Source organism: Paramisgurnus dabryanus, chromosome 1 (assembly GCF_030506205.2).
Source record: "Paramisgurnus dabryanus chromosome 1, PD_genome_1.1, whole genome shotgun sequence".
Lineage (NCBI taxonomy): Eukaryota > Metazoa > Chordata > Actinopteri > Cypriniformes > Cobitidae > Paramisgurnus > Paramisgurnus dabryanus.
Genome location: NC_133337.1, coordinates 6,668,611 through 6,695,400, shown reverse-complemented (window position 1 = coordinate 6,695,400; position 26,790 = coordinate 6,668,611). Strand labels below are relative to the sequence as shown.

The window sequence follows — 26,790 nt, the reverse complement described above, 5'->3', positions numbered from 1 at the left end:
TTTAAGTTGACGCTGATGTTCTTTTAAATACTCCTTCTAGAATATTCATGAGATTGACACCAGAAGTGGTCAACATGATGCCGAGACATTGTAGATGATAAATTGCGAAGGGATTTTTGATATCTCAAACGCTGTTCCCAAGGCAACGCGTCAAACTTTACTTTCATTTTAAAGGCTTATTTAAGCCTTTAAGTTGACGCTGATGTTCTTTTAAATACTCCTTCTAGAATATTCATGAGATTGACACCAGAAGTGGTCAACATGATGCCGAGACATTGTAGATGATAAATTGCGAAGGGATTTTTGATATCTCGAACGCTGTTCCCATGGCAACGCCCCAAACTTTACATTTATTTCAGGCATATTTAGGACTCTTGGCGTGCTTAGATTAACCTAAAAGTCGGCACACACATCAGAGTTGTCGGCTGTTAAGTGTGCACAAACAGGTCAGACATAGGTGTGTCTCTTAAGTGGCTCACTAGCGCCCCCGTTTGTCTAAAATGTGGGGTTTCTTTTACCTACAGTCCCCAAATGGCTCAGTAACAACATTAAATAGCCCACTGATATTTACCCACTTGATGCACGTGCCCACCGTGCATCGTTTTCTCGGACGCACCGTGTAGCGGTAAAAAAACGTGCGAGGGCCCGCCATTGCTGCTTGCAGCTATATTTAGGGCTCGAGCACCGAGGAGCAGGCCAGAATGGCCTGCACCGTAGGTGCGAAGCCCTATTGTTTTTGCTCGGATTATTATTATTTTTTTTTTATTTATTTATTTATTTTTTTTTTAACACTTTTGGACTTTTTGGGGGCCTTAACATACTCGAAAACTCTTGAAAATTGGCACAGACGTCAGAGTCGTCCGTCATCGCAGAAATCCAAAGGCTGGAACACGGGCGTGGCACGGGGGCTCTATAGCGCCCCCTGTAATGCAAAAACAAACATTGGGGCACAGATTCGACAAAAATGTACGCACATGTACGGGAGTTGGTACGCTTATAGATCTCATCGACCCGAACAACTTTCGCCCTCTAACATTTAAGCTCCGCCCAACAGGAAGTCGGCTATTTTGGATTGTTTAAAAAATGCATGCGGTGAACTTTTGAATACTCCTCCTAGAGGATGCATGCGATTGACACCAAACGTGGTGAACATGATGTCGAGACATTGTACTTGCTAAATTGCGAAGGGATTTTTGATATCTCGAACGGTTCTGCCATGGCGAGCCGACAAATTTATGGCGAAATCAGAGAAACAGGAAGTGTCTAATATCTAAGGCAACAAATATCTTATTGTGATGCCATGCGGGGTGTTTGTTCGTCTGAAGATTCCGATCGCATCGATGTGCCTATTGTGACTCCCGGGTATAGCGCCACCACCAGGCGCCAGGAAGTGTGTCAGTCACAAAGCTGGATTTTTTTGACAGTTCCATGCGATGTTCTTTTAAATACTCCTTCTAGGATTTTCATGCGATTGACACAAGAAGTGGTCAACATGATGCCGAGACATTGTAGATGATAAATTGCGAAGGGATTTTTGATATCTCAAACGCTGTTCCCATGGCAACGCGTCAAATTTACTTTCATTTTAAAGGCATATTTAAGCCTTTCAGTTGACACCAATGTTCTTTTAAATACTCCTTCTAGGATATTCATGCGGTTAACACCAGAAGTGGTCAACATGATGCTCAGACATTGTAGATGACAAATTGCGAAGGGATTTTTGATATCTCAAACGCTGTTCCCATGGCAATGCGTCAAACTTTACTTTCATTTTGAAGGCATATTTAAGCCTTACAGTTGTATGCAGTTAACTTTTAAATACTCCTTCTAGAATAATCATGCAATTGACACCAAAAGTGGTCAACATGATGCCGAGACATTGTAACTGATAAATTGCGAAGGGATTTTTGATATCTCAAACGCTGTTCCCATGGCAATACCGCAAACTTTAATTTAATTTCTGGCATATTTAAGGCTCTTGACGTGCTTAGATTAACCTAAAAGTTGGCACACACATCAGAGTTGTCGGCTGTTAAGTGTGCACAAAAAGGTCAGACATAGGCGTGTCTCTTAAGTGGCTCAGTAGTGCCCCCGTTTGTTTAAAATGTGGGGTTTCTTTTACCTACAGTCCCCAAATGGGTCAGTAACAACATTAAATAGCCCAATGATATTTACCCACTTGATGCCCTTGCCCACCGTGCATCGTTTTCTCGGACGCACCGTGTAGCGGTAAAAAAACGTGCGAGGGCCCGCCATCGCTGCTTGTTAGGGCCCGAGCACCGAGGAGCAGGCCAGAATGGCCTGCACCGAAAGGTGCGAAGCCCTATTGTTTTTGCTCGGATTATTATTTTTATTATTTTTTTTTTATTATTTTTTTTTTTAACACTTTTGGACTTTTTGGGTGCCTTAAAATACTCGAAAACTCTTGAAAATTGGCACAGACATCAGAGTCGTCCGTCATCGCAGAAATCCAAAGGCTGGAACACGGGCGTGCCAAGGGGGCTCTATAGCGCCCCCTGTAATGCAAAAAAAAAATTTGATGCACAGATCGGGCAAAAATGTACGCACATGTACGAGAGTTGGTACGCATATAGATCTCATCGACCCGAACAACTTTCGCACTCTAAACATTAAGCTCCGCCCAACAGGAAGTCGGCTATTTTGGATTGTTTAAAAAATGAATGCGTTGAACTTTTAAATACTCCTCCTAGTGGATTCATGGGATTGACACCAAACGTGGAAAACATGATGCTGAGACATTGTAGATGATAAATTGTGAAGGGATTTTTGATATCTCGAACGCTGTTCCCATGGCAACGCGTCAGATTTTACTTTCATTTTAAAGGCATATTTAAGCCTTTCAGTTGATGCCGATGTTCTTTAAAATACTCCTTCTAGAATATTCATGCGATTAACACCAAAAGTATTCAACATGATGCTGAGGCATAGTAGATGATAAATTGTGAAGGGATTTTTGATATCTCAAACGCTGTTCCCATGGCAACGTGTCAAACTTTACTTTCATTTTAAAGGCATATTTAAGCCTTACAGTTGCATGCAGTGAACTTTTATATACTCCTTTTAGAATAATCATGCAATTGACACCAAAAGTGTTCAACATGAAGCCGAGATATTGTAGATGATAAATTGCGAAGGGATTTTTGATATCTCAAACGCTGTTCCCATGGCAACGCGTCAAAGTTTACTTTAATTTTAAAGGCATATTTAAGCCTTTCAGTTGACGCCGATGTTCCTTTAAATACTCCTTCTAGGATATTCATGCGATTAACACCAGAAGTGGTCAACATGATGCCGAGACATTGTAGATGATAACTTGCGAAGGGATTTTTGATATCTCGAACGCTGTTCCCATGGCAACGCCGCAAACTACTTTTATTTCAGGCATATTTAAGGCTCTTGGCGTGATTAGATTAACCTTAAAGTTGGCACACACATCAGAGTTGTCAGCTGTTAAGTGTGCACAAAAAGGTCAGATATAGGCGTGTCTCTTAAGTGGCTCACTAGCGCCCCTGTTTGTCTAAAATGTGGGGTTTTTGTTTTACCTACAGTCCCCAAATGGCTCAGTAAAAACATTTAAAAAAATGGCCCACTGATGTTTACCCACTTGATGCCCTTGCCCACCGGGCATCATTTTCTCGGACGCATCGTGTAGCGGTAAAAAAACGTGCGAGGGCCCGCCATTGCTGCTTGCAGCTATATTTATTTTTAGGGCTCGAGCACCGAGGAGCAGGCCAGAATGGCCTGCACCGTAGGTGCGAAGCCCTATTGTTTTTGCTCGGATTATTATTAGGGCCCGAGCACCGAGGAGCAGGCCAGAATGGCCTGCACCGTAGGTGCGAAGCCCTATTGTTTTTGCTCGGATTATTATTTTTATTATTATTTTTTTTTTTTTTTTTTTTTTTTTTTTTTTAACACTTTTGGACTTTTTGGGAGCCTTAACATACTCGAAAACTCTTGAAATTTGGCACAGACGTCAGAGTCGCTCCTCATCGCAGAAATCCAAAGGCTGGAACACGGGCGTGGCACGGGGGCTCTATAGCGCCCCCTGTAATGCAAGAAAAAACATTGATGCACAGATCGGGCAAAAATTTACGCACATGTACGAGAGTTGGTACGCATATAGATCTCATCGACCCGAACAACTTTCGCCCTCTAACATTTAAGCTCCGCCCAACAGGAAGTCGGCTATTTTGGATTGTTTAAAAAATGCATGCGTTGAACTTTTAAATACTCCTCCTAGTGGATTCATGTGATTGACACCAAACGTGGTGAACATGATGTCGAGACATTGGACTTGCTAAATTGCGAAGGGATTTTTGATATCTCGAACGGTTCTGCCATGGCGAGGCGACGAATTTATGGCGAATTCAGAGAAACAGGAAGTGTCTAATATCTAAGGCAAAAAATATCTTATTGTGATGCCATGCGGGGTGTTTGTTCGTCTGAAGATTCCGATCGCATCGATGTGCCTATTGTGACTCCCGGGTATAGCGCCACCACCAGGCGCCAGGAAGTGCGTCACTAACAAAGCTGGATTTTTTTTGACAGTTCCATGCTATGTTCTTTTAAATACTCCTTCTAGAAAAATCATGCAATTGACACCAAAAGTGGTCAACATGAAGCCGAGAGATTGTAGATGATAAATTGCGAAGGGATTTTTGATATCTCAAACGCTGTTCCCATGGCAACGCGTAAAATTTTACTTTCATTTTAAAGGCATATTTAAGCCTTTCAGTTGACGCCGATGTTCCTTTAAATACTCCTTCTAGGATATTCATGCGATTGACACCAAAAGTGGTCAACATGATGCTGAGGCATAGTAGATGATAAATTGCGAAGGGATTTTTGATATCTCGAACGCTGTTCCCATGGCAACGTGTCAAACTTTACTTTCATTTTTAAGGCATATTTAAGCCTTTCAGTTGACGCCGATGTTCTTTTGAATACTCCTTCTAGAATATTCATGAGATTGACACCAAAAGTGGTCAACATGATGCTGAGACATTGTAGATGATAAATTGCGAAGGGATTTTTGATATCTCGAACGTTGTTTCTATGGCAACGCCTCAAATTTTACTTTCATTTTAAAGGCTTATTTAAACCTGACAGTTGCATGCTATGTTCTTTTAAATACTCCTTCTAGGGAAATAATGTGATTCACACCAGAAGTGGTTAAAATGATGGCGAGACAATGTAGATGATAAATTGCGAAGGGATTTTTGATATCTCGAACGCTGTTCCCATGGCAACCCCCCAAACTTTACATTTATTTCAGGCATATTTAGGACTCTTGGCGTGCTTAGATTAACCTAAAAGTCGGCACAAACATCAGAGTTGTCGGCTGTTCAGAGTGGACAAATAGGTCAGACAAAGGCGTGTCTCTTTAGTGGCTCATTAGCGCCCCCGTTTGTCTAAAATGTGGGGTTTTTCTTTTACCTACAGTCCCCAAATGGCTCAGTAACAACATTAAATAGCCCACTGATGTTTACCCACTTGATGCCCTTGCCCGCCGTGCATCGTTTTCTCGGACGCATCGTGTAGCGGGAAAAAAACGTGCGAGGGCCCGCCATTGCTGCTTGCAGCTATATTTAGGGCCCGAGCACCGAGGAGCAGGCCAGAATGGCCTGCACCGAATGGTGCGAAGCCCTATTGTTTTTGCTCGGATTATTATTAGGGCCCGAGCACCGAGGAGCAGGCCAGAATGGCCTGCACCGAATGGTGCGAAGCCCTATTGTTTTTGCTCGGATTATTATTATTTTTTTTTTTTTTTTTATTTTTATTTTTATTTTTTTTAACACTTTTGGCCATTTTGGGTGCCTAAACATACTCGAAAACTCTTGCAATTTGGCACACACGTCAAAGTCGTCCGTCATTGCGACCGGGCAAAGGCTGGAACACGGGCGTGGCACGGGGGCTCTGTAGCGCCCCCTGTAATGCAAAAACAAACATTGTTGCGCAGTTCGGGCAAACATGTACGCACATGTACGAGAGTTGGTACGCATATAGATCTCATCGACCCGAACAACTTTCGCCCTCTAACATTTAAGCTCCGCCCAACAGGAAGTCGGCTATTTTGGATTGTTTAAAAAATGCATGCGTTGAACTTTTAAATACTCCTCCTAGAGGATGCATGCGATTGACACCAAACGTGGTGAACATGATGTCGAGACATTGGACTTGCTAAATTGCGAAGGGATTTTTGATATCTCGAACGGTGTTGCCATGGCGAGGCGACAAATTTATGGCGACATCAGAGAAACAGGAAGTGTCTAATATCAAAGGCAAAAAATGTCTTATTGTGATGACACGCGGGGTGTTTGTTCGTCTGAAGATTCCGATCGCATCGATGTGCCTATTGTGACTCCCGGGTATAGCGCCACCACCAGGCGCCAGGAAGTGTGTCAGTCACAAAGGTGGATTTTTTTTTACAGTTCCATGCGATGTTCTTTTAAATACTCCTCCTACAATGTTTATGCGATTGACACCAAAAGTGGTCAACATGATGCCAAGACATTGTAGATGATAAATTGCGAAGGGATTTTTGATATCTCGAACGCTGTTCCCATGGCAACCTGTCAAACTTTACTTTCATTTTTAAGGAATATTTAAACCTTACAGCTGCATGCGGTAAACTTTTAAATACTCCTCCTGGAGAAATAATGTGATTGACTCCAGAAGTGGTCAACATAATGCTGAGACATTGTAGATGATAAATTGCGAAGGGATTTTTGATATCTCGAACGCTGTTCCCATGGCAACGTGTCAAACTTTACTTTCATTTTAAAGGCATATTTAAGCCTTACAGTTGTATGCAGTTAACTTTTAAATACTCCTTCTAGAATAATCATGCAATTGACACCAAAAGTGTTCAACATGAAGCCGAGATATTGTAGATGATAAATTGCGAAGGGATTTTTGATATCTCAAACGCTGTTCCCATGGCAACGCGTCAAAGTTTACTTTAATTTTAAAGGCATATTTAAGCCTTTCAGTTGACGCCGATGTTCCTTTAACCTCTTCAACCCTGAGGACCCTGTCCCGGGTCCAGAATTTCGTATTTTGACTTAATATAAAATATTCTTTTAATCTTTGATGCTCCGTCATGGACCCCAGTAACACATATGAGATACTGTTTGAAAGCTTAGAGTCTCTACTTTCTGCAGATATGCATCACTTTGACACATCTTTTACTGTAAGAAAGTTATTTACACTTAATTTACACTATCACCCCCCCAATATTTTATTATATCATTTAATATTTACATATTTCATATTTTTCAAAAATGACAAACATGGGCAAGTCTTATATCAAATGAAAGCTCTCACTCTCAGGAATAAGGCTAAAGCGTTATTTTTGCTCTATTATTAACACATATCCAACAATCGCTGAATGAATAATAAGGTAAAAAATGGTCTTTTGTAAACATATGTGAAACTTGAGTGTGGACTGCCTCAGATAGCACATATAGCCACAAATGATACACCATCTTTTATTTTAGGTCCTACTCTAAACAATGAGTCCATTCACAGCATTTTCTTTGGTTGTGTGCATATATAATCCCTTGCTATTTATTATATGTGCAAAACAAAAAATTAATATTTATATGAAAAATGTATTTTCACACCCTTTAGTAAAATGAGAATAACTTTTGAATGCGACATGCTAAAGAGTTCATTCTTTTTTTGGGTGTTTACTGTCTGCTGCTGCTAACAACCAGAACTGTCTGCAGTCTGCTAGAGCACCCAGAACCAGAGTTATACACTATCAAAACAGTATTTACAACATAAAAAAGAAAATTTGGGGTTTCATCATATGAAAAACAACATAAATAACAAAATTTGTCACAAACAGCAGCTTTTTATGTAACTTCAAAGAGTTTTCTTTAAAATGATATAAAGAAATTGCATTTATTCCACTGTATGTGGTTATGGGGACACTTCAAATGTTCTTAGGCAGAAATTGTATACAAAAAGGGTATTATTCCTCCCTTTAGTTGGAGTAAAATAACTTTTGCATAGATTATGATAGAGAAAAAATTCCTTTTTCCTCTGTAAGCTGACAATTGTTGGAATCAAACAAAACTGTCTGCAGGGACCTGAGATACCCAGGGCCAGAGTTATATACTTTCAAATAAAAACTTTAGAAAAAAACATCAAAAAGCGCCTATTTATTTTTGTGTTTATTAGAGGCCTGACATCACATACAACCATGTTGAGCACTTTTAACAGTGTTTTATGTAATTTCAAAGGGTTACCTGTAAAATGATACCAAACTTTTGTATGTAAACCTCTGCATGTGGGTATGGGATTCTTTTGAAATTGGGTAGGCCAAATCCAGGCGAAAATCCCCAAAATAGCTTCAGGGTGTAAGAAGTTAAATACTCCTTCTAGGATATTCATGCGATTAACACCAGAAGTGGTCAACATGATGCCGAGACATTGTAGATGATAAATTGCGAAGGGATTTTTGATATCTCGAACGCTGTTCCCATGGCAACGCCGCAAACTACTTTTATTTCAGGCATATTTAAGGCTCTTGGCGTGATTAGATTAACCTTAAAGTTGGCACACACATCAGAGTTGTCAGCTGTTAAGTGTGCACAAAAAGGTCAAATATAGGCGTGTCTCTTAAGTGGCTCACTAGCGCCCCTGTTTGTCTAAAATGTGGGGTTTTTGTTTTACCTACAGTCCCCAAATGGCTCAGTAAAAACATTAAAAATAGCCCACTGATGTTTACCCACTTGATGCCCTTGCCCACCGGGCATCATTTTCTCGGACGCATCGTGTAGCGGTAAAAAAACGTGCGAGGGCCCGCCATTGCTGCTTGCAGCTATATTTATTTTTTTTTTTTTTATTTTTTTTTTTATTTTTTTTAACAGTTTTGGGCACTTTGGGTGCCTTAACATACTCGAAAACTCTTGAAATTTGGCACAGACGTCAGAGTCGTCTGTCATTGCGAACGGCCAAAGGCTGGAACACGGGCGTGGCAAAGGGGCTCTGTAGCGCCCCCTGTAATGCAAAAAAAAACATTGGTGCACAGATCGGACAAACATGTACCCACATGTACGGGAGTTGGTACGCATATAGATCTCATCGACCCGAACAACTTTAACCCTCTAACATTTAAGCTCCGCCCAACAGGAAGTCGGCTATTTTGGATTGTTTAAAAAATGCATGCGGTGAACTTTTAAATACTCCTCCTAGGGGATTCATGCGAATGACACCAAATGTGGTGATCATGATGTCGAGACATTGTACTTGCTAAATTGCGAAGGGATTTTTGATATCTCGAACGGTTCTGCCATGGCGAGGCGACAAAGTTGTGGCGAAATCAGAGAAACAGGAAGTGTTTAATATCTAAGGTAAAAAATGTCTTATTGTGATGCCATGCGGGGTGTTTGTTCGTCTGAAGATTCCGATCGCATCGATGTGCCTATTGTGACTCCTGGGTATAGCGCCACCACCAGGCGCCAGGAAGTGTGTCAGTCATGAACTTTTAAATACTTCTCCTAGGGAATTCATAAGATTGACACCAAACGTGGTGAACATGATGCTGAGACATTGGACTTGCTAAATTGCGAAGGGATTTTTGATATCTCAAACGGTGTTGCCATGACGAGGCGACAAATTTATGGCGAATTCAATGAAACAGGAAGTGTCTAATATCTAAAGCAAAAAATGTCTTATGGGGATGAAACGCAGTGTGTATGTTCGGCCAAGGATTCCGATCGCATCGATGTGCCTATTTTGAGTCTCTGGTATAGCGCCACCAACAGGCACCAGGAAGTGTGGCAGTCGCAAAAGGTGGATTTCTTGACAGTTGCATATGCTGAACTTTTAAATACTCCTCCTAGGATTTTCATGCGATTGACACCAAAAGCGGTCAACACGATGCTGAGACATTGTAGATGATAAATTGTGAAGGGATTTTTGATATCTCGAACGCTGTTCCCATGGCAACGCGTCAAACTTTACTTTCATTTTCAGGCATATTTAAGCACTTGGCATGCACTTTGGGTGCCTTAACATGCTCGAAAACAACGGAAATTTGGCACAGATGTCAAAGTCACGTGCCACTAGGCTCATGCAAAGGCTGGAATATGGGCGTGGCAAGGGAGCTCTGTAGCGCCCCCTGTAATGCAAAAAAATAACATTGATGCACAGATCGGGCAAAAATGTACGCACATGTACGGGAGTTGGTACGCATATAGATCTCATCGACCCGAACAACTTTCGCACTTTAAGATTTAAGCTCCGCCCAACAGGAAGTCGGGTATTTTGGATTGTTTAAAAAATGAATGCGTTGAACTTTTAAATACTCCTCCTAGTGGATTCATGGGATTGACACCAAACGTGGTGAACATGATGTCGAGACATTGGACTTGCTAAATTGCGAAGGGATTTTTGATATCTCGAACGGTTCTGCCATGGCGAGGCGACAAATTTATGGCGAAATCAGAGAAACAGGAAGTGTCTAATATCTAAGGCAAAACATTTCTTATTGCGATGCCAAGCGGGGTGTTTGTTCGCCTGAAGATTCCGATCGCATCGATGTGCCTATTGTGAGTCTCGGGTATAGCGCCACCACGAGGCGCCAGGAAGTTTGTCAGTCACAAAGGTGGATTTTTTTGACAGTTCCATCTGATGTTCTTTTAAATACTCCTTCTAGGATATTCATGCGATTGACACCAAAAGTGGTCAACATGATGCCGAGACATTGTAGATGATAAATTGCGAAGGGATTTTTGATATCTCGAACGCTGTTCCCATGGCAACGCGTCAAACTTTTTACTTTCATTTTAAAGGCTTATTTAAGCCTTACAGTTGCATGCAGTGAACTTTTATATACTCCTTCTAGAATAATCATGCAATTGACACCAAAAGTGGTAAACATGAAGCCGAGATATTGTAGATGATAAATTGCGAAGGGATTTTTGATATCTCAAACGCTTTTCCCATGGCAACGCGTCAAAGTTTACTTTCATTTTAAAGGCATATTTAAGCCTTTCAGTTGACGCCGATGTTCCTTTAAATACTCCTTCTAGGATATTCATGCGATTAACACCAGAAGTGGTCAACATGATGCCGAGACATTGTAGATGATAAATTGCGAAGGGATTTTTGATATCTCGAACGCTGTTCCCATGGCAACGCCGCAAACTTTACTTTTATTTCAGGCATATTAAGGACTCTTGGCGTGCTTAGATTAACCTAAACGTTGGCACACACATCAGAGTTGTCGGCTGTTCAGAGTGGACAAATAGGTCAGACAAAAGCGTGTCTCTTAAGTGGCTCACTAGCGCCCCTGTTTGTCTAAAATGTGGGGTTTCTTTTACCTACAGTCCCCAAATGGCTCAGTAACAACATTAAATAGCCCACTGATATTTACCCACTTGATGCCCTTGCCCACCGTGCATCGTTTTCTCGGACGCACCGTGTAGCGGTAAAAAAACGTGCGAGGGCCCGCCATTGCTGCTTGCAGCTATATTTAGGGCCCGAGCACCGAGGAGCAGGCCAGAATGGCCTGCACCGAATGGTGCGAAGCCCTATTGTTTTTGCTCGGATTATTATTATTTTTTTTTTTTTTTTTTTTTTATTTTTTTTTTTTTTAACACTTTTGGCCATTTTGGGTGCCTAAACATACTCGAAAACTCTTGCAATTTGGCACACACGTAAAAGTCGTCCGTCATTGCGACCGGGCAAAGGCTGGAACACGGGCGTGGCACGGGGGCTCTGTAGCGCCCCCTGTAATGCAAAAACAAACATTGTTGCGCAGTTCGGGCAAACATGTACGCACATGTACGAGAGTTGGTACGCATATAGATCTCATCGACCCGAACAACTTTCGCCCTCTAACATTTAAGCTCCGCCCAACAGGAAGTCGGCTATTTTGGATTGTTTAAAAAATGCATGCGTTGAACTTTTAAATACTCCTCCTAGAGGATGCATGCGATTGACACCAAACGTGGTGAACATGATGTCGAGACATTGGACTTGCTAAATTGCGAAGGGATTTTTGATATCTTGAACGGTGTTGCCATGGCGAGGCGACAAATTTATGGCGACATCAGAGAAACAGGAAGTGTCTAATATCAAAGGCAAAAAATGTCTTATTGTGATGACACGCGGTGTGTTTGTTCGTCTGAAGATTCCGATCGCATCGATGTGCCTATTGTGACTCCCGGGTATAGCGCCACCACCAGGCGCCAGGAAGTGTGTCAGTCACAAAGGTGGATTTTTTTTGACAGTTCCATGCGATGTTCTTTTAAATACTCCTCCTACAATGTTTATGCGATTGACACCAAAAGTGGTCAACATGATGCCAAGACATTGTAGATGATAAATTGCGAAGGGATTTTTGATATCTCGAACGCTGTTCCCATGGCAACCTGTCAAACTTTACTTTCATTTTTAAGGAATATTTAAACCTTACAGCTGCATGCGGTAAACTTTTAAATACTCCTCCTGGAGAAATAATGTGATTGACTCCAGAAGTGGTCAACATAATGCTGAGACATTGTAGATGATAAATTGCGAAGGGATTTTTGATATCTCGAACGCTGTTCCCATGGCAACGCGTCAGATTTTACTTTCATTTTAAAGGCATATTTAAGCCTTTCAGTTGACGCCAATGTTCTTTTAAATACTCCTTCTAGAATATTCATGCGATTAACACCAGAAGTGGTCAACATGATGCCGAGACATTGTAGATGATAAATTGCGAAGGGATTTTTGATATCTCAAACGCTGTTCCCATGGCAATGCGTCAAACTTTACTTTCATTTTAAAGGCTTATTTAAGCCTTTAAGTTGACGGCGATGTTCTTTTAAATACTCCTTCTAGAATATTTATGCGATTAACACCAAAAGTGGTCAACATGATGCTGAGGCATAGTAGATGATAAATTGTGAAGGGATTTTTGATATCTCAAACGCTGTTCCCATGGCAACGTGTCAAACTTTACGTTCATTTTAAAGGCATATTTAAGCCTTACAGTTGCATGCAGTGAACTTTTATATACTCCTTCTAGAATAATCATGCAATTGACACCAAAAGTGTTCAACATGAAGCCGAGATATTGTAGATGATAAATTGTGAAGGGATTTTTGATATCTCAAACGCTGTTCCCATGGCAACGCGTCAAATTTACTTTCATTTTAAAGGCATATTTAAGCCTTTCAGTTGACGCCGATATTCCTTTAAATACTCCTTCTAGAATATTCATGCGATTGACTCCAGAAGTGGTGTACATGATGCCGAGACATTGTAGATGAAAAATTGCGAAGGGATTTTTTATATCTCAAACGCTGTTCCCATGGCAACGCATCAAACTTTGCTTTCATTTTCCAGCATATTTAAGGCTGACAGTTACATGCTGTGAACCTTTAAATACTCCTCGTATGGGATTCATGCGATTGACACCAGAAGTGGTCAACATGATGCTGAGACATTGTAGATGATAAATTGTGAAGGAATTTTTGACATCTCGAACGCTGTTCCCATGGCAACGCGTCAAATGTTACTTTAATTTCAGGCATGTTTAAGGCTCTTGGCGTGCTTAGTTGAACTTTAAATTTGGCACACACATCAGAGTTTTCGGCTGTTAAGTGTTGACAAAAACGTCAGATAAAGGCGTGTCTATTTAGTGGCTGACTAGCGCCCCCGTTTGTCTAAAATATGGTGTTTCTTTTACCTACTGTACCTAAATGGGTCAGTAGCAACATGAAATAGTCCACTCATATTTACCCACTTGATGCCCTTGCCCACCGTGCATCGTTTTCTCGGAGGCACCGTGTAGCGGTAAAAAAACGTGCGAGGGCCCGCCATTGCTGCTTGTTTTTATTTTTTTTTTTATTTATTTATTTTTTTTTTTAACACTTTTGGACTTTTTGGGGGCCTTAACATACTCGAAAACTCTTGAAAATTGGCACAGACGTCAGAGTCGTCCGTCATCGCAGAAATCCAAAGGCTGGAACACGGGCGTGGCACGGGGGCTCTATAGCGCCCCCTGTAATGCAAAAAAAAACATTGATGCACAGATCGGGCAAAAATTTACGCACATGTACGAGAGTTGGTACGCATATAGATCTCATCGACCCGAACAACTTTCGCCCTCTAACATTTAAGCTCCGCCCAACAGGAAGTCGGCTATTTTGGATTGTTTAAAAAATGCATGCGTTGAACTTTTAAATACTCCTCCTAGTGGATTCATGGGATTGACACCAAACGTGGTGATCATGATGTCGAGACATTGTACTTGCTAAATTGCGAAGGGATTTTTGATATCTCGAACGGTTCTGCCATGGCGAGCCGACAAATTTATGGCGAAATCAGAGAAACAGGAAGTGTCTAATATCTTAGGCAAAAAATATCTTATTGTGATGACACGCGGGGTGTTTGTTCGTTTGAAGATTCCGATCGCATCGATGTGCCTATTGTGACTCCCGGGTATAGCGCCACCACCAGGCGACAGGAAGTGTGTCAGTCACAAAGGTGGATTTTTTTGACAGTTCCATCCGATGTTCTTTTAAATACTCCTTCTAGAATATTCATGCGATTGACACCAAAAGCGGTCAACATGATGCCGAGACATTGTAGATGATAAATTGCGAAGGGATTTTTGATATCTCAAACGCTGTTCCCATGGCAACGCGTAAAATTTTACTTTCATTTTAAAGGCATATTTAAGCCTTTCAGTTGACGCCGATGTTCCTTTAAATACTCCTTCTAGGATATTCATGCGATTGACACCAAAAGTGGTCAACATGATGCTGAGGCATAGTAGATGATAAATTGCGAAGGGATTTTTGATATCTCGAACGCTGTTCCCATGGCAACGTGTCAAACTTTACTTTCATTTTTAAGGCATATTTAAGCCTTTCAGTTGACGCCGATGTTCCTTTATATACTCCTTCTAGGATATTCATGTGATTGACACCAAAAGTGGTCAACATGATGCCGAGGCATAGTAGATGATAAATTGCGAAGGGATTTTTTATATCTCGAACGCTGTTCCCATGGCAATGTGTCAAACTTTACTTTCATTTTTAAGGCATATTTAAGCCTTTCAGTTGACGCCGATGTTCCTTTAAATACTCCTTCTAGGATATTCATGCGATTGACACCAAAAGTGGTCTACATGATGCCGAGACATTGTAGATGATAAATTGTGAAGGGATTTTTGATATCTCGAACGCTGTTCCCAATGGCAACGTGTTAAACTTTACTTTCATTTTAAAGGCATATTTAAGCCTTACAGTTGCATGCAGTGAACTTTTATATACTCCTTCTAGAATAATCATGAGATTGACACCAAAAGTGGTCAACATGATGCTGAGACATTGTAGATGATAAATTGCGAAGGGATTTTTGATATCTCGAACGTTGTTCCCATGGCAACGTGTCAAACTTTACTTTCATTTTAAAGGCATATTTAAGCCTTACAGTTGCATGCAGTGAACTTTTATATACTCCTTCTAGAATAATCATGAGATTGACACCAAAAGTGGTCAACATGATGCTGAGACATTGTAGATGATAAATTGCGAAGGGATTTTTTATATCTCGAACGCTGTTCCCATGGCAACGTGTCAAACTTTACTTTCATTTTTAAGGCATATTTAAGCCTTTCAGTTGACGCCGATGTTCCTTTAAATACTCCTTCTAGGATATTCATGCGATTGACACCAAAAGTGGTCTACATGATGCCGAGACATTGTAGATGATAAATTGTGAAGGGATTTTTGATATCTCGAACGCTGTTCCCAATGGCAACGTGTTAAACTTTACTTTCATTTTAAAGGCATATTTAAGCCTTACAGTTGCATGCAGTGAACTTTTATATACTCCTTCTAGAATAATCATGCAATTGACACCAAAAGTGGTCAACATGATGCTGAGACATTGTAGATGATAAATTGCGAAGGGATTTTTGATATCTCGAACGTTGTTCCCATGGCAACGCCACAAACTTTCCTTTTATTTCAGGCATATTTAAGGCTCTTGGCGTGAGTAGATTAACCTTAAAGTTGGCACACACATCAGAGTTGTCGGCTGTTAAGTGTGCACAAAAATGTCAGACATAGGCGTGTCTCTTAAGTGGCTCACTAGCGCCCCCGTTTGTCTAAAATGTGGGGTTTCTTTTACCTACAGTCCCCAAATGGCTCTGTAACAACATTAAATAGCCCACTGATATTTACCCACTTGATGCGCTTGCCCACCGTGCATCGTTTTCTCGGACGCACCGTGTAGCGGTAAAAAAACGTGTGATGCCATGCGGGTAGTTTGTTCGTCTGAAGATTCCGATCGCATCGATGTGCCTATTGTGACTCCCGGGTATAGCGCCACCACCAGGCGCCAGGAAGTATGTCAGTCATGAACTTTTAAATACTTCTCCTAGGGAATTCATACGATTGACACCAAACGTGGTGAACATGATGCTGAGACATTGGACTTGCTAAATTGCGAAGGGATTTTTGATATCTCAAACGGTGTTGCCATGGCGAGGCGACAAATTTATGGCGAATTCAATGAAACAGGAAGTGTCTAATATCTAAAGCAAAAAATGTCTTATTGGGATGAAACGCAGTGTGTATGTTCGGCCAAGGATTCCGATCGCATCAATGTGCCTATTTTGAGTCTCGGGTATAGCGCCACCAACAGGCACCAGGAAGTGTGGCAGTCACAAAAGGTGGATTTCTTGACAGTTGCATGTGGTGAACTTTTAAATACTCCTCCTAGGATTTTCATGCGATTGACACCAAAAGTGGTCAACATGATGCTGAGACATTGTAGATGATAAATTGCGAAGGGATTTTTGATATCTCTAACGCTGTTCCCATGGCAACACGTGAAACTTTACTTTCATATTTAAGCTCTTGGCGTGCACTTTGGGTGCCTTAACATGCTCGAAAACAACAGAAATTTGGCACAGATGTAAAAGTCACGTGCCACTAGGCTCATGCAAAGGCTGGAATATGGGCGTGGCAAGGAAGCTCTGTAGCGCTCCCTGTAATGCAACAACAAACATTGGGGCACAGATCGAGCAAACATGTACGCACATGTTCGAGAGTTGGTATGCATATAGATCTCATCGACCCAAACAACTTTCGCACTCAAACATTTTAGCTCCGCCCAACAGGAAGTCGGCTATTTTGGATTGTTTCAAAAATGCATGCGGTGAACTTTTAAATACTCCTCCTAGAGGATTCATGCCAATGACACCTAACGTGGTGAACATGATGCCGAGACCTTGTAGATGATAAATTGCGAAGGGATTTTTGATATCTCGAACGGTTCTGCCATGGTGAGGCGACAAATTTATGGCGAATTCAGAGAAACAGGAAGTGTCTAATATCTAAGGCAAAAAATGTCTTATTGTGATGACACGCGGGGTGTTTGTTCATCTGAAGATTCCGATCGCAGCGATGTGCCTATTGTGACTCCCGGGAATAGCGCCACCACCAGGCGCCAAGAAGTGTGTAGGTCACAAAGGTGAATTTTTTTGTCAGTTCCATGCGATGTTCTTTTAAATACTCCTTCTAGGATTTTCATGCGATTGAGACGAGAAGTGGTCAACATGATGCCGAGACATTGTAGATGATAAATTGCGAAGGGATTTTTGATATCTCAAACGCTGTTCCCATGGCAACGCGTCAAACTTTACTTTCATTTTAAAGGCATATTTAAGCCTTTCAGTTGACGCCGATGTTCTTTTAAATACTCCTTCTAGCATATTCATGCGATTGACTCCATAAGTGGTCAACATGATGCCGAGACATTGGAGATGATAAATTGGGAAGGGATTTTTGATATCTCGAACGCCGTTCCAATGGCAATGCTGCAAACTTTACATTTATTTCAGGCATATTTAGGGCTCTTGGCCTGCTTAGATTAACCTAAAAGTCGGCACACACATCAGAGTTGTCAGCTGTTAAGTGTGCACAAACAGGTAACACATAGGCGTGTCTCTTAAGTGGGTCACTAGTGCCCCCGTTTGTCTAAAATGTGGGGTTTCTTCTACCTACAGTCCCCAAATGGCTCAGTAACAACATTAAATAGCCCACTGATATTTACCCACTTGATGCCCTTGCCCACCGTGCATCGATTTCTCGGACGCACCGTGTAGCGGTAAAAAAACGTGCGAGGGCCCGCCATTGCTGCTTGCAGCTATATTTGTTTGTGCTTTCTTATTTTATGAGCAGTCTGTTTAAACTACATACATACACAATACTGTTGCAAGCTTGCAACTCTTCAGGTTAATATGGGATTGTTGTGGAAAACAATGTCCCTGAATCGTTATGTGTAACAACGTGTCCCATATTTTGTGCATAAAACTGTTAATATAAGAATGCTTTCTTCCTCACACACTTACCGGTAGCTGCCTGCAATCATGCACATCGCGTCTCGTTCAGGCTGAGCTTTGGCGCTTCTTACAAGCGCGAATGCAGCATACACGAGTAAAGAGAAGACCAATCATAAAGTGAAGTAAGTTAGAGAGGCGGGACTTGGGAAAGGTAAAGCCAATCATATTACTGATGTAAGTTTTGGAGGCGGGACCCATCGTTAACCGTTTGTGTACCACAAATAGCGCTATTTTTATTTTATAAGAGTTTAAATCTCATTTAATAAATGAATTCATGTTAAATTAAATAAGCAACAAGTAAAAAACACAAGAAACAGACAGACATCAGTTGTTATATGAATAAAGATCATATTATTTAAAAAAATATTAAAAAGCACCCCAGAAAAAAAGGGCACTTTTTCTCCAGGAATAAAAAGGGCAGGTGCTCAAGCCCCCTTTGATGTCTATGTGTGCACGTGCCTGTCATACCATATGACCGGAAGTAAAGAGAGATGGAGGAGAGGAGATTTGCGTTTTGGATTAAAGATTATGAGGGCACATGAATTTAAAAAAATTAAAGAAGCTCACAGATAAGTCATTTGTAAAAAATACCCCAATATTACAAAACAAATTAGTTTTTTAATTTTATTTTCATGGTGATTTAAATATAATCGAGTTTGCCATTTGACTATTTTATTGGTTCTAGAAAGCTCTGTCATCACCTCATAAAGCCATAAGCATGTCATCTTGTTTTGCTCTCTTCCGCCTAACTTGCGAGTGACGTGCTTACGTTTGGGAGGAGTAAAGCGCCGACATATTTGGTTCGTCTGAAATGCGTCTCAGACCACCTCCTCAAGTGGTATGAGCGATCCGTCTTGGAAAAGTTTGGGAGGGCATTTACACCTGGTCTTTTTATGATCGGATAGCTATCCAATCGGAGAAAACGCACAAAGTGACCAGGTGTAAAAAGCCCCTAATAAATCATTCAGACTGAACTTATGACTCCTCATTTTTGTGTGGCAGTGATGTGGATGGAGTTTTAAGCAGGGCCAACAACACAGAGTTCGGTCTGGCCTCTGGGGTCTTCACTCGTGACATCAACAAGGCCATGTACGTCAGCGAGAGACTGGAGGCTGGAACCGTGTTCATCAACACCTACAACAAAACCGACGTGGCTGCACCATTCGGAGGATTTAAACAGTCTGGATTTGGAAAAGATCTCGGTAAGCGTAAACAAATCAAACACCATTAGCACAAAGTCTGTGTTTATTTTAGCACATAAATTGATGCTTTTGTAAACTCTGCAGATCCTGTTTTAGTTTGAAAACTCTGGGGTTGCACTGCAGTACCTAACCGGAGACACGAATGCATGGGTGCCAACATTCACTCTCTGGTTGGGTCTTTTGGATCATTGCATATCCTTCCCTGATTCATCAAGCACACATCAAATAACCTTTATGCTATCAAAAGATGACAATGACCAGCCGCAATGATCTTGTAAACAATAACATGGAGGCGGAGCTGCAGGTTTGCAGAGTTTTAGCTGGTCTTTTTAAGCACATTGTGTGTTTATTAAAGACAAACACCCAAAACAAGCGCATAAATACTACGATAAACATTTGTAAATGTGATTTTTTTTTCTGTTAAATGGAGGATCGCACTTGTTGCACTTGCGTGCTCTGTCTGCTTTCATCACGTGCAGTATAGATTCATATCAGGGGCTCATTCATGAAATTCAATACAAACAGCTAACATCACTCATTCATTTACATGAGGATGATGTGTATGTGTCTTTGTGTCCAGGTGAGGAAGCCCTGCACGAGTACCTGCGAACTAAAGCCATAACAGTGGAGTACTGAGGGAAACCTGCAGGCAGGACTGCAAGACCCATGAACAAAGTCCACTGTGGCTGAACTGTCTTGAAGCTGGTTTGATAAGAAGATTTCCTGCCATGACTACACTGACGTGCCTACATTTTTGAACGACCCTGTTCTGCAACATACTTTATAGAGCGGACAGATATTGACTTGCCAACCTATACTGGCTAAAACATATTTAAAAAGAAAAAAAAAGAAACGACAGACCTCCAAGTGTACCGGAAAAAAAAACGGAAAAAAAAAACGGTCAGCCTCTTAACTTAAGTGAATTATGATGATCATTTTCAAATCCACATTAGTGTCAGTAATGTTACGCTTCATCCTAACCAGGCAAATAACCAGCAACAAAAAATCTGCCAGTTCAAATGCCAAACTGCTGCATGGTGGGACCTGATCCAATCATAGCCAATCACAACATTTTAATGTTTTATATTCAGCTTTAAATGTTTTTATGCAGCTTTATCACATCATGCCTGGTTGGGGCAGTTTTACAATGTGTACAATGAGAAAAGTCGACCTCATGATTTTAGTAGCATTCAAATTTTAAGCACATGTGCACACACACAGTCTTCAATTTAAGACTTGCGTGTCTCAGTATTTAAAAGACCTTTCATATCACTGCCACTTTACATAATCTTTTCTATACCTTCAAGGATTTTAATATGGGTAACATTTTCACATCAACCTTTTAGCATAACTGTATATATTTAATTAAATACGACAAATGGACTTATTTTATATATTTAATTTTGCATTCCATGCAGACAAAAGATGATTGGTAATGTTGAAAAGAAATAATATAAACTGACAATTCTCTTTGCAAGGAAGTAATTTATTTTGTACAAAAATATAGGACAGGTTTGATGGAAAAACACACTGTGAACCTTTCAATGTGAAACTATCAGGTATTTGCGGAAGGTTTACGGTCGCTTGTGATGCTTTTGTTATGCATTTAACAAAAGGGAAAATGTTATTATCAGTGTTTCAGTCTTCTGTATAAGCTAACAGTCATACTGAATGTGTCAGTTGCCAAATGTCATTACATGCAACAGTATTACAACTTATAACACTGATGAACTGAAAGAGTGTAGGTAAACCGTTCTTTTCCAATAAAGAACAAATACTACAAAAAATGTGTTTTTTTATTACAACACCTAATTTTTCTTTATATATATGTACAGTACATTGAAGTATTCAACAAAGTCTGTTGTCATTTCTCCAACAATAGGAGGAATAATTATTTTTCCAAATATGCCACTGTGTTAATGCCAGTCTCTGAACCCATCTAGCAGGAGATCACAGATTCATGGTCATGTCAAACTAATAACAGTCTTGAGGCTTCCAAAACATGAAAGGCACATGAAGCATAGAAACAGCTTTGAGTAACAGGTGTCCTTCACCCGAGCCAGTGTCCCTCACTCTCCCTCCTTTCCCAGCACCTGGATGTTGGCTGTTCGTTTTCTTTGTCCTGGAAGTTTGAATGTCTCTGCAGTAACTTCTTCCTCTGAGCTGTCTTCCTCAGACGATGTTGATGACTCAACCTCCTCTTCACTACTGTTTGAGTCCTCCAGCTCAACCAGAGCAACATCCTGCATGACAAACACATTTGGTCATTAAAAAAAATCAAATTAAAGCTTTATATACATGCCTGATATTTCCAACCTAGAAAAATACAAATCTGATGGTTTCCATTACAATTAACACTATGAACCACCAGGGGTGTATTCCAAAAAGCAGGGTTAACTTACCATCAAATTAACCCTGAACTCTGGGTTGATTAACCCAAAACGTGCTTACTCTGGGTATGTCGGTTCCAAAACACAGTTTTAGAGTTAGTTCAATCAACCCGCTGAAAGTAACCCAGAGTTAATGCGCGCTCACGGTAACAACATAAAGGCATTGTCAAAGGATCACAGATTTCACGAGTCACCATATAAACGTCAGTTTTTAAATGAGAAATAACATTATAAACCAATGATTTCTGGGAAAATTAACGTTTTATAATCGACTTGAAAACAGATCAAATTAATTAATACTATTTTACCCCATGTAAGTCCAATATTACATGTGTCTCAACGAAAATACAAATATTTAAAAAAAGAATCATAGATTTTATATATGATTTTAAATATGTTCTCATTATGAATATCTTTTGTGGCACATAGTGCATAAATCTGTCATAAGGCTTATTTACAGTTTTTAAGTATGATTGTATTGTGTAAACATAAAATGCACTATGATAATATTCACTATATTGTACTTATTTTACTTCTGCTCCTTTGGGTGACCCCGTTTAGTTTTTGGACTTTCCATTGTATGACACTGTATCACCATCTTTTTTAACATTTAGGCCCAATCCCATTTCTCGTCTTACCCCTTTCCCTTAGTTTTGCACGTTCACGAGAGCGAAAGGGCTATCCCGATTGGTTCTTACTCTCACGTGAACATTCAAAACTAAGGGGTAGAGGGAAGACCGAAAAATGGGATTGGGCCTTACTGATAGCTGATAGATTAATGCACCCTCTTTTAATTGTAAAGCTTATTTACAGTCCTTACAGATTTTCAATAATTTTGTGTAATGCTTTTCAGTACACTACACTAAGAATGATCATTCATTTGCAATGGACGATTAGGATCTGCTGTGACAGAAGTGGAGAATAGAAATTTTACATTAGTGCCAATAGTAACATGTTCTAATATGTCCTGTATCATCTAATATAACCAAATATCTCAATTTCCCTTTGGCTTAAAAATGGTAGCTCTGGAAAGGAGCTGCAAAAGTCCCATTTTAAAGGAAAAAAGGTGATTTAGAAAAGACTAGAGATCAAATGTAGAGAGGAGGCTAAGGATCTGAAGTGCATGTTTAAGAAATAAATATGATACTATGAAATATATATATTATTATTATTATTATTATTATATATTTATACTTCATTATGTACATGATTCTAACTGATAATAGGAAATCTCTGACCACTATGCCATGTCTGTGATTTAGTGGGTGTCACCTAATGAAGTCTGTGCTTCACCCGTGTCATTCTGTGGGTAAGTGTTAAATCATGCCTGTGCTTCATCTGTGTCATTCTGTAGGTCAGGTTAAATGCACATGCCTATCGAAGACTGTCCTTCAGTAATTATTATTATTATTATTATTTCTGGCTCAATAATGACAATGTATTTGCACACATATTAATTATTACTCCGAAGCAGGTTATCCTCAGAGTGTCAGTTGCTATGGTTACTTCATTGACTTCATTTATTTCTTAACGCCATTCCAGCATCTACGGCTATATTCATGGTGAGAACCAGGTAATCCATACACAAGTTTATTCAGACAAGTTGATTTATAGACAAGTTGGGGGAGGGACAATTTGGTATGTCCAATTTGCCTAACTTGCGTGTTTTTGGCCTGTGGGAGGAAACCGGAGTAAACCCACGCGGACACAGGGAGAACATGCAGAAACTCCACACAGAAACGCCACCTGCCCTAGCCGGGGCTCGAACCGGGAACCTTCTTGCTGTGAGGCAACAGTGCTACCAACTGAGCCACTGTGCCGCCCGCTATGGTTACTTACATAACCCGAAAGTTACCTCCGTTTTTTTGGATCAAAAGCAGAGGTTATCCGCTTGCTTACTCCTAAACTTACCCGGGTGAGGCACATAACCTTCTTTCTGGAATACACCCGGGAATATCGGAAATGAGTCTAATCAATAATCACACAGGTGGCCATAGCTGGCTATTAAGAGTAGCAGAAGTAAAATAAGTATAATATAATGAAAATTATAATTTTATTTATACACAATACAATCATGCTTAAAAAGATGTTAAAAAGCTCTATGACAAATCTACTTTATGTGCCACAAAGATATTCAGAATGAGTACATATTTTAAATTATATATAAAATCTATGATTTTTTACAGGTTATTAGATGTGTAGTGCAGACAAAACATTTTGACACATTTAATATAAATATCGGACTTTATTAAATTAGGTAAAATTGGTTTTCTAAAAGTATTAATTAATAAATGTTATCTGTGTTGTAATCATGCACTTCCAAGCGATCCTAAAACGTTAATTTTACCTGAAATCATTGGTTTATAATGTTACCTGTAATTTAAAAACGTTTAAGTTCTCTGACGTTTCCATACTGACTCGTGAAATTTGTGATCCATTGACAATGCCTTTATGTTGTTAAGCACGCGAGCGCGCATTAACTCTGGGTTACTTTCAGCGAGTTGATTAAACTACCTCTTAAACTGTGTTTTGGAACCGACATACACAGAGTAAGCAAGTTTTAGGTTAATCAACCCAGAGTTCAGAGTTAATGTGATAAGTTAACCCTGCTTTCTGGGGCCTGTTTCAGTAAGGAGGTTCAACCAACTCTCAGTTCAAACTTGAACTCCGAGTTGATTAACCCTGAGATTAGAAACTCTGAGTTTTCGGTTTCAGAATAGCCGAAATGAGTTAGTTTAAGCAACTCTGATTAAACTGACTCTGAGTTAAGCGCACGAACAGCCACTATGAAAAGCCATCATCAATGGCGCTCCGATATTACAATTCACCATGGCAAAAGCACGCGACAAAGAGGTCCGGATACTTTTCCTTACTAAAACTTAAAGTACTGCTGCAAGTGTACAGCAACTATGAACATGTATTTTAAAGAAAAGAGTTTGCTACTCGAGTGCGTATATACATTTAATTTTTCATCAGTGTTAAAATATCAGATGTAAGTAAACTGAGCATTGTACGTTAAGTTATTGAACCTTAACCTTAATTGTCATAAAAAAATTGAACACCACGAACAACTCGGTGAGTAGCACAGTTTTGAAAATAAACGTTAAGTGTTGTTTTAATGACATGTTTCTGCATGGTCCTTGACTTCCATTCTCAAGCAGTCAAGAGACGCTTCTAAACGAGTCAAAAAGTCAAGACAGGACCCATTGTCAAAATTTCAGTGTCCATCACTGTAGTTCATCCAAAACAAACCAGAAATGAGACTCAAAGTGTTAAATACCGGAATTATCCTTTAAAAACATTTTATATGAGTTTTTTCCTGCTAACATATTTATTGGGATGTATTAATTTTTGCATCACCTCATTTGATTTAAATGTGTTATTTTTTGTATCCTAAAGATGGCAGGTGACTTTCATTCTTTTGCTAATACAAATAAATGTTTAATAAAACATAATAGAATGTTTTGTATAAAAAGCAAAATTGTCTCATATTTACTATCAAATGGAGAAAAATCTTTTAAAAGGGGTGCTGAGCACTTTATGTTATGTGTGGCAAAACAGGACTTTACCATTTCAATGATTTTCTCTGCATCCTCCACACTCTCAATGTCAAAACATCCATCAGGAGCCTGTTCAGCCTGCTGTCTTAACGTCTCATTTGCCTGGGCGATTTGGGGAAGGAAACTCTGTAGTCTGTCCAACACTACAACACAACACGCATAGTCTCTGTCAACATATTATAGCAGTTATGCATTAATATATATAAAGCATGCCTGCTGAATAAACAACAGAAACCATTAGAGAAATTGTATTGGTTTTAATGGAAACTATAATGGTCTCTGTGTGATTCTACTGGTAACGCACTGGGTTCTGTTGGTGGGATGATATCTGGAGAAGATGAACCACCCACATAAACTAAAGTTAGATAAAGACATTCTGTAATGGTTTTCATTGTAAACAGCTGATAATCTGTTTTAATCCGATTTGTTCAGCACAGATGACGGCAAGAAAAACAATAAGTTACAAATACCATTACTTCTGGGCACCTTCTGAGTCTCCAAACGAGCACTTTTAGACTTCAATAGAAGTTTCTCGTGGATTCCTGAAAACAAACCCGAATGGAACGTGTTTTTATCTAACAAACATGTTGACTATAAACACAAACACAAAAGATGCTTTATACAAACTTGTGTAAGCCTGAAATAACAACTATTTACACATAATATACACTACCTTTCCCGTTGCCGCATGTCAACAAATCTTTAGAAGAGATTTTATTGACAATGTTTTGTGTCTGATCCATAACTAGCCACTCGCAAGACAAATGCACTACAATCCACATGTGAATTTACACGATACAGTAACTTCCGGGTTCAACGATCAAGTCGCCGTCACGCTGCACTCGTGTTTGGCGCCATCGACAGTCGTGGATGTGCATAAAAAACGATGCTATTATTATGCTATTATATTAAATGTCTAATATTTTATTTACTACTTAAATAATAATAATAACCATAACCATAACAATGTTGTTGATTTCATATAAACCTTAGTAACTTATTTTGTGGTCTCGTAAGTTAATTGTCTTGTTTTGTGGATCATCCAAGGTTTTTAGGATGTCTTTTAAAAAATATTTTCAGAGTAAAATCCGAACTGCCAGATATTTAAACCGACTTACTTCTGACCATATGGATTTATGTATCAGGAGGAAGAAGAATTTTTGCAACTGATCTTCATATTAACAAAAAATGACAGGATGCTTATGGTGCCTTATGATATAGATGTAATTTCTTAAAACTTGCTTTTTATGTAT

At 39.8% G+C, this 26,790-nt stretch overlaps 2 protein-coding genes across 4 annotated transcripts in view; one reads left to right on the top strand and one right to left on the bottom strand.

Moving 5' to 3' along the window:
• Positions 1-20,601, top strand: part of aldh1l2 (aldehyde dehydrogenase 1 family, member L2) — an 84,137-nt gene extending 63,536 nt beyond the window's left edge. For both annotated transcript variants that reach the window (XM_065265588.1, XM_065265587.2), the window contains exons 21-22: positions 19,388-19,587; positions 20,168-20,601. In XM_065265588.1, the coding sequence (XP_065121660.1) occupies positions 19,388-19,587; positions 20,168-20,223 (256 nt within the window). In that variant the 3' untranslated portion in view covers positions 20,224-20,601. The remainder of the gene's footprint in view (positions 1-19,387; positions 19,588-20,167) is intronic.
• A 764-nt stretch (positions 20,602-21,365) lies between these two features.
• On the bottom strand, positions 21,366-26,350 carry nopchap1 (NOP protein chaperone 1). 2 transcript variants are annotated; one of them, XM_065265590.1, is made up of 4 exons: positions 26,211-26,350; positions 26,008-26,079; positions 25,547-25,680; positions 21,366-21,830 (listed from the first exon to the last, which is right to left on the bottom strand). In XM_065265590.1, the coding sequence occupies exons 1-4, from the start codon at positions 26,317-26,319 to the stop codon at positions 21,657-21,659; spliced, it is 489 nt and encodes a 162-aa protein (XP_065121662.1). In that variant the 5' UTR covers positions 26,320-26,350; the 3' UTR covers positions 21,366-21,656. The 2 variants fall into 2 exon arrangements, with proteins under 2 accessions (XP_065121662.1, XP_073671960.1); XM_073815859.1 differs by having other exon boundaries at positions 26,014-26,079.
• Between the last annotated feature and the right edge of the window lie 440 nt (positions 26,351-26,790).